This window comes from Camelus ferus, chromosome 1 (assembly GCF_009834535.1).
Source record: "Camelus ferus isolate YT-003-E chromosome 1, BCGSAC_Cfer_1.0, whole genome shotgun sequence".
In the NCBI taxonomy this organism is placed as follows: domain Eukaryota; kingdom Metazoa; phylum Chordata; class Mammalia; order Artiodactyla; family Camelidae; genus Camelus; species Camelus ferus.
The window spans coordinates 116393462-116405695 of NC_045696.1; the positions used below are offsets into that span (position 1 = coordinate 116393462).

General features: G+C 42.2%; 1 protein-coding gene across 3 annotated transcripts in view; it reads left to right on the forward strand.

Annotated features, from left to right (window-relative positions):
• PP2D1 (protein phosphatase 2C like domain containing 1) overlaps positions 1-12234 on the forward strand; it is a 14542-nt gene continuing 2308 nt past the window's right edge. Inside the window, exons 1-4 of one of the 3 annotated variants that reach the window (XM_032488732.1) lie at positions 1-925; positions 1404-1653; positions 3867-4927; positions 7432-7566. In XM_032488732.1, the coding sequence (XP_032344623.1) occupies positions 1631-1653; positions 3867-4927; positions 7432-7566 (1219 nt within the window). In that variant the 5' untranslated portion in view covers positions 1-925; positions 1404-1630. Of the gene's footprint in view, positions 926-1403; positions 1654-2118; positions 4928-7431; positions 7567-12234 lie in introns of those variants that run through there. The other 2 variants (XM_032488728.1, XM_032488736.1) reach the window with 2 other exon arrangements.

The following is a 12234-nucleotide window of genomic DNA, read 5'->3' on the forward strand; positions in this document are numbered from 1 at the left end:
AGCTGCGGGGAGCGACCGGGCAGCGCCGGCGGAAGTGGTGTGGGTTGAAAAGCGACTGAGTAGTAAGCAATTCAGATGATAACAATCAAATTCCGTTTCTTCCCAAAGTGGCAAAGGTTTGCTTTAATGGCCCGGGGTGGAGGGGCAGGGATGGGAGGTGAAGCTAGACAGGTTAGCAGGAGTCGGAGAGGCCGGGCTTGAGGGCGTTTACCCCAAGAACAAGAGCAGAGAGCAGGCCGGTCACACGCCGCAGGCGGCGGGCCCACCTCCGGCTGCTGCCCCGACAGGCAACCAGCCCCGAGCAGGCAGCGCAGCTGGGAGCCAAGCGCAGTCAAACGTTTTGGTGCCCAGGAGCGAAGTGACAGCAGCGGAGAGGAGACGAGGATGAGCAGAGGGATGCTGAGGCGAGACCGGACAGTCCTCGGGGACTGCCTGCGTGTCCTGAAAGGGAGGCTGGGGGCGCGGTGGTGCCCAGCTCAACGCCCGTTCAGTCAGGAAAGCTGAACCCCAGGGGTTACGGGGCAAAGAATTCCTCGTTGAAATCTGACCTCGCACACTTCGTGGAAGGAGCCGGGCCGCTGAACATCGGGGAGGGGGAGGGGGAGGGGGAGGGCTAAGGGGTCCCCAGGCAGTCCGAGAAGCCTAGGACGTGCAGCCGCTACAGCAGGACCGCAGAGGGGACGCTGGCGGACAGCCCGGCGAAGCGGAAGCGTCGCAGGTCCGACGGCAGGCAACGCAGGGGGCGCGAGGGCAAGCCGGAACCTCCAGGCCCCTCTGCACCTGGGGTCGCGACGGCGTTCAGATGTGGTGCCCCCAAATTCCTTTCTTGGCCAAGTCTAACCTGGAAGCGCACAGGGAAAGGGATTCTGGAAAACAGTTTCCAGCCTAACTAAGCCAATGTCGGAAGGTGACTGGAGGAAAGACGGTGAGTTCTATTCTGGATATGTTAACTTTAGACTGACCGGGATACATGCCCATGGAGATGTCTAGGAAGTGGGGTTTATCCAGTCTTCTGCAATATGCAAACAAGCTGCTCTAGGACTCTGGTTCTAACCCAGCCTGGGGTGAGAAAGTAACTGCGGCTGTGAATTCAGAACCTGGGAACTAAAGACACCAGCCAGGAGTGAAGGCAGCTTCAAGAAACAAAAAGAAAGTCTCGGGAAGGCTGATAACCTCCAAGCGGTGACTTGGGGAGCAGGATGGAGGGGGTGTCGGGAGATGTGACTGAGATACCTTACCCCCCAGTGGGAAGGTAACTCTATGTTAATTGATAGTCACTCCTCTCATTTTAAAAATCCCATTATGCAGGAATAATACAGTATATTTAATAAATGAGCCTTCTTTCAGAACTTTCAAAGTCAAGTTTGTTACTTTGTACAATTTGTGACCTTATTGCCTCACAGTCTTTCAGAATCATAGTGAGTTCTGGCTGAGGTTCCAGGTGAGGTAGTAAACATTCCACACAGAGGGGTCTACCGCCAAGTCAGTGGGGCCGTACCACCACCAGCACCACCAGCACCACCAGCACCACCACCTCCACTGCTGCCACTACCAGTGCTGCCCAGGTTGGAGGAACAGAGACTGGAGAGAGGTGGTAGAGAGCAAAGGAAGGTAGCAATTCCAAAGGAATATGGACATTAATAATGCTTTCAGGTAAATGCTTTTCATTTTTATTCGATGACAAATGTACTCAATGAACAATTATACGTGTGGTTTTCTTGTCCCTCCATTTTCTTAGTAATAAAATGACACCTTGGCTTCCTGTTGGACTACATACATGGAGGAGTGACATATTCCTCTGACTACCTTATACAAAAAGGGTTTCCATCTCTCTATACTCCTGTTCTGCTATATTTTTCATGATAGTACTTATCTGATATTATATTTTATTTATTATATTTATTTTACATTTCCTTTATAATTGTGTGCCTTTTGTATCAGAATATAAGCTTCATCCCAGACAATGCCTGTTTTGTTTACTTTTCTATCCCAAGCAAGTTAAACTGGCAAATTGCAGACACCCAAGTGTTTGTTGAATGAATGAAAGAATGAATGAACATATGAAAACACGTTACATCCTTTTTTTAAAAAATGGAGGTACTGGGGATTGAACCCAGGACCTCGTGCATGATAAGCAGGCGTTCTACCACTGAGCTCTACTCTCCCCCCAAGACACATTACATTCCAAGAATGGTTCCACGTGAGAGAGAGTTGTATCATGGCTATCCCCTAATTACAGAAAAATAAAGTTCTGATATAACTTTGTTGTGATTTGATGACTTTAGGTCACATCACAGTATCAGCGTCCCAGTGGTTCAACAAGCCCCAGGAAAACTATTGCTAGCCAGAGGAAGGGTTGGGTCCCTGTTGGGGCCCTGTGGTGGGGCTTGGTCCTGGATCTCTCTGACTCATCTGATTCTTCTTCTGAGCACATGGATGGTGCTACAGGGTCCTTCCCTCGTGGCTTCCAGGGCAGGACACCAGCCTTATGCGTAGGCTGCAGCATGCAGTGGCTGGCCTGTTGCGGGTACTGAGGAAGTAAATGGATGCTGACTGACTACTGAAGTCTCTGAGTGAGATGACGTAACTTTGGGATTTGCTTTCAAATACTCCAGTAATGAATGATGAATGAAATGAAATGAAATGAAATAAAGTGGCTGAGGATATGGATAAAAGAAGAGTGAAGAAAAAGTTGATCCTGGTTGAAATGGGCGATGGGGGCTCAAGGTGGCCTTCCATTTTTGTGTGATTTTAAAAAATTTTCCACTGAAAAAAAGAAACAAAAACGTGTTGGGGAGGCAAAGCCAGGAAGGCTTGCTAACAGGTTAACAGTTGTACAGGCATTTATGGAGTGGAAATTTTTAAAAGAAATTTTACTGTTGGGATGAGAATAGAGTTGTGAACGTCGGGGAATTCAGTCCAAGCAAGAGCAGCCCACTGTACTCGTATCAAGTACAATTTATGTATGAGTTGTGTTGACATTAACTAGTTTTAAAATGTCACTTTGCATAAACAGCTAAAGCTACTAACTTTGATTTTTTTTTTTTTTTAGGTTTTAAAATATTTTATAACGAAGGCATTTTTTTTTTCCAGTCTCTAATTTCCGTCGTCTCTTGCAAAGATCTCCTGCCCTAGGAATTTCCCATAAAATGGATAAAAGTGGCCTCATGTGCTGAGTGGATGCTTCTGAGAGGAAGCAGCATAAGAAAGGGTTTCTGCTTTTGGGAAATTTCTCATCCAGCGCCACATCTTTTCTTTCCTTTCCTTAGGCCATACCTCTTTCCCATTGTCATCCTACAAATTCTGTCCTTACTATCAATTCTTTTCATTATTCTGCTTGGTTCTGACATTCTCTTGAGAACTCTTTATTAGGGCAAAAGTGTTTTAAGCAAGACAAAATAGAATACAACAATAATTATGCTCATATTTGAAATCAGATTCCTAGAGCTCAGGCATACACGTTCACATGCCTAGATAAAATACTGTGCCAGTTTCTCTGAGTGTTTGTTCTTAGATGCCTAGCTGTCTTTATGGAGATTTTGCCTAATTTCATTCAGGCATACACAGGTCAATCACCAATTCACTGAGTACTTACTAAGTGTTTTTTTGGGAATCACAGAAAGACGAATCAGAACATTCAATTCTAGGCTGATATAAAATCTCAAGGAGCAAAGCAAAATGTAAAGATAGGGGCCTGTTTGGGGTGGAGGGGAGGGTGTAGCTCAGCAGCAGAACAAGCACATGCTTAGCATGCACAGGGTCCTGGGTTCACGTCCCAGTACCTCCACTAAAAAATAAAGACAGATGTTGAAGAGGTTTTCATTGCATCATTCCTGGCATGTAAATAGCTTTCATCTCATTTACAGAATGTTTTGGAAACCTAGGCAACTGACTATGAGAAAACCGACAAGTGATTCAGATGAGGAAGTCCCGCTTTCATGGAGGAGAAAGTATTTTAGGAAGAAGAGGAGACCCTCAAAAGACTCTGAAAACCACAAGGACCAGGACAATACGCAGACAGTCACATTCCCCTGTTCCATATGCAACCATGAAATTGACCTGCCTAGAATTTTCTTCCATAAAAAGCAGCACGTGGCCCTGGCCATGCTGGGCTTTCAGTGGATGGGCGGAAAGAAGCCGGGGCTCTCAGTGATTGCCACTCAGAGACAGTCCATCATCGCTAAGCTGTTGTCATCTTCTGCATTCACTGAAAAGACCTTACAAAGCATTAATAGTGCTTTCGAGCTACTCCGGAAGAAGCAGATACCATCATACTATAAGATAATTGACAACATTCCCAAGAGTTCCACATACTCTCAGAAAATCTGCCACCTATTAATTAAAGGAGTAGCCATCTGTGAAGACAGGAATTCTATGTGGAGGGTTGACATGAACGATAAATTCACGATAGTGAATAATTTTGGCAACAAGCCCAACGTGTGTTTTTTTGGTTTGTTTGATGGCCATCACGGGGCCTCAGCGGCAGACCTGACATCCGTGGAATTCCCAGTTTTACTTCTCCATCAGCTCTCCACACTTGATCCTTCCTACCAAATGACCTCTGACGAGCAAAGCATAATCGATTCCTTTCACACAGTGTTCAGGGAAGACTACACGGCTGTAGAAGACCTCTTCTCCAGAAAGAGAAAGACAAGAGAGTTGAAAGGGGAGTATGAGAAGATACACAAAGCCTTTGCAAAAGTGTTTTGGAGGATGGACAGGCTTTTACGTCTCGGGAGGAAAGAAGCCTCCAGGGTTCGATGGAGTGGCTGTTCTGCGGTGACTTGTCTGTTGGAAGGCAACGTTAAAAATCCCTATGCTGAGAGGAGTTGGAGAAGGATGGGCGGCCATGATGGTTTGGCAGACAGGTTCCCTTCCCAGGAGATGCCACAAGTCATTTCCGGAGTACTACACATTGCAAACACGGGTATGTATGCGCCAGGTTACACCTTAACCTTGTTTTATTCCTGGCAGCAAAACCTCTCCTGCTTCCAGAATTATTTAGTGACCTATTATTGAGCGACTGATGATAGATATTTCATTGACTAAATTAAGAAACAATCAACAACCCCGGTTTAAATTCAGATTACAGGCACCAAGTTAATTGTAACTACTTTTCAAGGAGGCACGTATATAAAGTAAGGTGATCAAAGCATCAGGTTTTCAAATGGGGTAGCAATATAGCTGCTGATAAAGGCAAAGCATATACATTACACTTGCTTAGATCTAAATGAAGCTAAAAACATCTCCCACACTTCTCTTTTTCAGGGGAATGGAAAGTTCTTTGAGAATCATTAGTACAGTTGCTCAAATGGGTCAGTTATTCTGGTCACTAACGTATCTGCACTCTCGTGCTCTCTAGTCAAGTAACATCAGTTTCATCTTAGAGAAAACAATCGTTCCTGCTTTCGTTTTATAGGCATGTATTCTCTTCTCAAAAACAAAAAATTGGCTATATTCTAATTTTATTTCACAAAGCAATTCTTTAGACCTTCAGCGCTAAAGTTGTAGCTAAGGAGCCTGCCAAAATGAAAAGCCCAGAGGTAAAACAGCTTTAAGATAACCTGAATTCCATGCTGAGTTCCGTGAGATGCTCAACTAGGGTTCCCCTTTCATGGATAGATTAATGACAGTGTCCACTTATAGAATATCAAATACAGAGTAATTTCTCATGTAGTCTTACGAGAACCCTGATATTTAAAGATACCTAAGTATTGTTTGAAAAAAAAATGTTTGGCGTATAACACTGTGTAAGTTTAAGGTGTGCAGCCTGTTCATTTGATACATTTTTATATTGGAACATGACTGCCATCATGGCGCTATTAAGCACTGTTACCAGGTTACATAACTATCACTCCTTTTTAGTGGTTGGAAAAATTAAGTTCTAGACTCTTAGCAAGTTTGGTGATAAAATTACGTCTTCTGTGCATGAGCTCTCTAGGACTGACTGACTCCTCGCTGCAAGTCTGGACCCTGAAACATCTGTTCTATCTCCCCCACCACCCCCTGGTATTTCTAAGTGTTGTTAACCCAGTTTTCCAGATGAGCAAATGGAAGCTTGGAGAGGTGAAATAACTTGTTCAAGGTGTCAGAGGTGAGAGGAACTGGAGTTGCCTCTGGAGGGGACTGATTCCAGAGCCTGAGGAGTGAGTCTGGGCCTCAGGAACCGGGAGGCAGACACAGCTCCACACCAGGGCTAGAGAGAATCACAGAGACCACGACAGTGTCAAGGGCCCTGGAAGCCAGCCAGTTTCTGAGCCAGCTCTGGTTCTGAGCCCAAAAGGAGAGCTCGAGATTAGGCACTGCCAAGGAGCCCCATGCAGTGCCGGCTTCCCGGAGGCTCTGCTGTTGCTCAGGCTCTACGCTGAGGTTCCAAAGGGCTTCAGGGCAGGCCTGCTTCATGGATGGAGAGTTTTCAGATTTCACACCAATCTGGGAACTGATCTATATTCTTGGACTCGGGACCTCTATTAGACAATATCGTTAAAAAAGAAAAAGAAAATATCATTCAATATCAGGGTTCTTGTAAAATTAGAGGAAAAACTATGAGACATTCAAAAAGTACACACCGTCACCAAGTGGTCAGTTTACTGTGATTCACTAGTTCCAAGCTCACCAGCAGGTTCTCATCTCCAGGTCAGACATTTGTTGTCAACAGGCTGACATAACTGTGTTAAAATGTTTTCATCTGGGCCCCCTTCATTTTCAGAGAAACAAATATGGTAGGAAAAATACCCAACTTGCGAAAGGCAGGTCATGATTTCTGATACAGAAGTGCTTCTACAAGAAAGCAATCAATTTCAATGGGTTACAAAAAATACATTTTCACACGTTTATAAGAGCATATCTTTGTTATTTTATAAAAATAAGGCCTATAATGATAGCAAGGGAATTCATTTTTCTTGTTTGAAATTTGTAAAATACCTATGCCATCACAACTCTGGAATTAACCCCCCCCCCCACTTTATAATGAAACATGAGTGCAGGGATGAAGCCACTGAATAAATGTTGAACTTGTACTTTGTGGAAAAATGTCCAAACTGACATTCTTAATTTTTTTGTTACCACCCCTCTTGGAGCTGTCTTATTTCACTTTAACTAGGATTAAAACACTAATGTATTAATACAGAATACATAAATTACTTTTTTCCTAACATCAAATAACAAATTTTCCGTTTCTAATTAACCACACTAGTTCCTTATAAACAGAAGGGGTTCTTACTCGAACCCTTATGTCCTTTCCCCAGTGCTTTTATTTTCATTAGCTTTCTTGAGATAGCATTCAAAAGCACACGTCACCCGGTCAAGCGTGCACACTGTTCGGTGGGTTTTAGTGCACTCACTGACACGTGCACCCTTCACCACAGTTTTTGTCACCTCAGAAAGAAACCCAGCACCTTTAGTAACCAGCCCCTCCTCCTGTTTCTCTAGGTCTAACCTCCAGTGGGTCTCTACGTGTTTTCCCATTCCGGACGTCCTGTAGCAGTGGAATCACACAGTGTGTGTTCTCTTCTGACTGGCTTCTTTCACTTAGCACGTTTTGGAGGTTCTGCCACGTTGTAACATGTTAGTACGCTTCCCTTCTTATTGCTAAACAATATTCCACAGCATAGATAGACCACATTTTGCTTATCCCCTTATCAGCGGATAGCCATGGGAGTTGTTTCCACTTTTTGCCTATTATGAATAATGTGGGCGTGCACACTGTGTGTACAAGTTTTTGTGTGGACATGCTTGCACTTCTTTGGGGTATATACCCAGGAGTTAAATTGCTGGGTTATTAGGTAACTCTGCATTCAACCATGTGAGGAATTGCCAAACTATTTTCCAAAGTGGCTGCACAACTTCACTATCCTGCCAGTGATGTATGAGTGTTTTAATTTTTACATTCTCCTAACACTGTCTCTGATTCTGCCTTTCTCAGGTATGAAGTGGTATCTTGCTGTGATTTTCACTTGCACTTTCTGATGACTAATGATGACAAATACTTCTTGATATGCTTATCAGTCATTTGAATATCTCCCCTTGAGAAATCTCTATTCGAATCTCTTGTCCGTTTTTAATTGGGTTATTTGTCTACTGTTGAGTTGGAAAGTTTCTTTTTATATTCTGGATACAAGTCCCTTATCAGATATAAAATTACGAAATATTACATTTCCTTTAATTCTATGTCTTGTTTTTCTCTTTCTTGATGTCCTTTGAAGTAAGAAAATTTTAATTTTGACAAAATACAATTTCTCAACTATGCTGTTGTTGCTTTTAGTTTTGGTGTCAAACGTAAGAGACCACTGCTTAATCCAAGGTCACAAAAATTTACAGCAGTGTTTTCTTCTAGATGTACAGTTTTATCTTTTATACTCAGCTCTAGGACACATTTTGAGTTACTTTTGTATGTGTGACGGGGTAGGAGTCCAACTTTACTCTCTTGTATGTTAATATACTGTTGTCTTAGCACCAACTGCTAAAAAGATTATTTTTCCCCGTTGAATTGTCTTGTCAATCTTCTTGAAAATCAACTGGCCAGTGTAAAGGTTTCGAGCTGAAGTCTTAATTCTATTCTATCTGTCCCTAGGCCAGTACCATACTGTCTTGAAAGCTGGAGCTTTGTAGTAGGTTTTGAAACTTGTTAAGTGTGAGTCTCCAGCTCTGTTTTATTTTTCCAGGTATTTTTGCCTATTTTGGGTCTCCTGCTTTTCCATATGAATTTTAAGTTAAAAGCTAGCTTTTGCTCTTGGCACACTCTAGGATTCAGCCATTACTCTTTTGACCTGAGAATTCCTTACTTTCTTACCAGCTCATCAAATTATATGACTTAAAAGTGTATGTGTTATCTGGGACATTTTCTTATCCTCAGTGGAAGGGTCAGTCTAAGACCCATACTGGTGCATTACTGTTCCTTCCTAATAGTTGAGTATTTAGTGTATCTGCTATTCCAGTGTCTTTATGTCTAGATTATACATATTTGTTAACAATTCCTTTTAATGAGGCCCTGTAAACTACTTTCCCTAGCGTCCTAGCGTTCTGTCCCATGAGCTCACTCTAGAGCCAGAGGCCAAGCAAGCATGGCTTAGCCAAGACTTCTCTCTTCCTCACAATTCCTTAGTTGTTCCTCAAGCCCCCTTCCTTCTCTTCTTCTCAAGGTTACCAAGTGACTACTTTAACGAATCCTCACAACCTCTGAGGGTAAGAAGTCACATTTTAATACACGAGGACTGAGCCTCACCAAAGCCTTATATGAGGTTACACTGTTAGCGAGTGAGCCAGGACTCAGTCTCATTATTCAAGTGAACACCAGCAGCTTCCTGTTTTTAAGGTGTCCCTTCATTCTTAGGTGGTCTTCATCTTCCTCACTCACAACTGGTGCTGTATTTGCAGATTTTAGAATTTTTTTAAATTTTCCTATCTAGATTTGTGATTGTTCTGAAAGATGTGAATATTTCTGCTCACTCATAGTGGTTTAATAAGTTGCTTTTAAAATTATTTCCAGCCCTATCCTTTTTCTCCAAAACCTAATTCAGCTCTAGAATCACCTTATCTTACGTAGGGAAAAAAAAAAAATGTATATATATATATATATATATATATATATATATATATATACACACACACTTACCTTTTATAGACTTAACCTTCCCCATCTTCCTTTTTTTTTGCGATATACTGATGGTGGATTCACATATATACAAATCTGATTCTGAGAACACAATCAACACATATTTGATAGACAGGACTGTTAGGCTCCAGATGGAAAACAGTGAATATGAGTTCCATGCTCACCCATCTTACAAAACAAAGGGATCTTTTGAACATACAGTGAAAACCAGCTCCATATCAAAAAGGCGCTCATGCTAATCAGCAGTAGGAAGAGTCATAAACCTGATGCCTATGCACACAATTTCAGCTTCTTCTGCCAAAATTAGAGTCCTGAAGAAAAACTGGATGTAGGCTGTTTTCCTGATCTCATTTACATGCACTCCAACCATGCCTCCCTCTTAGGTACACCTCACTAGGGTTTACGTTTCCTTAGTTTATGCTCCTTTTTCTTCCTCCAGTAACTATCTCCTCATTTCCTAAGTTCCTGCTCCCTACTCCCTTAAGCCTGTAATTCTTAGTAAGGCTTTCCTTACAAGTTTTTTAAATGGGTCTGAAATGAAACACTTCAAGCTTCCCCTCCATCTCTTTCGGACAGCCCCTCTTCCGCTGCTTTCCCCCTTCACTGGAACACAAAGCAAAAGAAACTTTACCAGCTACCTACTTACTAAATTCTTCTTAAATCCTCACAATAACCTTGACAAAAAATAACATTGCAGGCGGGAAACTGCTACTCAGGGAAATAGAGTGACTTAATGAAGGTCACACAGACAAAATTGGGGTTTAGAGGCCAACTGTATCAGGCCCCCAGGTTTTCCTCTTCCCCAGGCTGCTGCATCCACACCAAGCCACCTTTTTTTTCACCCCTGGACACTCATGTATCCAAGTGATGCTTCCTTTTTTTTACCACCGCATAAAATTTTTCGTCCTCTTTTCCTCCAGTACTTTCTTAAAGCTTTCCTGTTATTTTCAACAGTAAAGGACCTTGATGGCCTTATCTGGAAAAAAGTATTGATCTTGCCCACTCAGATCTAGAGGTCCCTCTGAGGTGCAGAGGAACACCCTTCCTTTTCATAAAACTAGGGACAACCCAGTAACCGCAGGAGGCAGTTACACCATTGCCTCCCGCGTAAGGAACACTTCGCCTGACTATACGGATATGCCCTCTTAAGAAAGGCCTAAATATCACCTCACAGCAGCTCTTTTTAAATTCCCATTTGATTAATGTCCCCAAACATGCTGTCTCTCTAGTAACCCTGTTCCACCTTGGTTCTGATAAGTTTCTGAAGGGCACGATCTCTCCAACTATTAAAAGATGGTAACTTTATGTCAGGAATTTGAATTCTCATTTATGCTCAGATTTATTAAAATTTTTGCCTAAGGGTCTTCATCACGGTTCACTGCTTAGTCTCATTTCCTTCAAACAGATGTTACACGAACCCTTCTTTAGAGCAAATCTAGCCTCTCTTTTCCTTCAGTGACACATGGACATATAGTGTTATTTTTAAATCTTCATCTATTCTCGCTTTCAGCTTTCACCTGCTTTCAACAGCCCCATTTGCAGCTGACAGCATATGCAACCTGAGGGTCAGGAAATAAAACTATTAACTGCACATTCACTGTTTCCTCAAGTCTATTCCATGAATACTCTTCCAAAATAATCTTACTTATCCTCTTATGTCCTGGGCTATGCATGAAGAGCTGAGAAACACCGGGCACCTCTCTGTCATTTCCTCTTTCCTTCATGCAAATTCACACAGGTAAAGATGTGAGCTATCTGGAAGGCACAATTTATCAGGATGAATAAACTGTCAAAGAAATTAAATAACTCACTTAGTAAGTCAGGCACAGCAAGTCAATGGTAGAGCAAAAACTGCAGCCATTACTTAAGGTCCCCATTTTCTAGAAAATTTTATTGTGCTGATCACAAGGGATGTCCACAATAATAAAATCAACCAAAATGGCATTTCCTACTCTATAGCACAGCAATTAAAAAAAAAAAAAAGACAAATAGTAAGTACATAAGCTCTCTGCAGAGGCAACTAAAATCAAAATACCAATTTACTACCCTTTCACTGTAACTGCATAATCGTATTAAGTTCTTTCCAAATCACACGGAGGAGAAACAATGCCTTTTCTTCTTGCTGAGTGAGCTTTGGCTTGCCACATGCAAATAAAACATGTAGGCAGTCAGTGGACTTGACTATTTTGAGCCAAATTATGTCCCCTGTGTTTTCAGAGCTATGGGTGTACTATTTATACGTGTAGGTACACATACAAAGAAATTTTCTAATTTAAAAGGGGAACGGAACCAAATGTTCTCCTAATAAAACAATTCACTTTACCCAGTTGGCATGTTCAACACCAATCCATGCTGCTTTGCTGCTACAGTAACAATTTACAGCTCAGCAAAAGTCAACAATTATCTTACTGATTCACCTTCTACAGAGTGTAAACTTAGCATGACTGGCAGAGAAGTTAATAGAAAATATTAATAATCAAACCACAAAGAAATAAAAGAGGTCACACAGTTTTGAGGACTACATCATTCATAGTTATTAGGGTTCCAAAACACTTTCCACTACATTGTACCCTCTTTGGTCCCGTCCAATTGCTCAGATATTAACAATTCCCATTATGTAA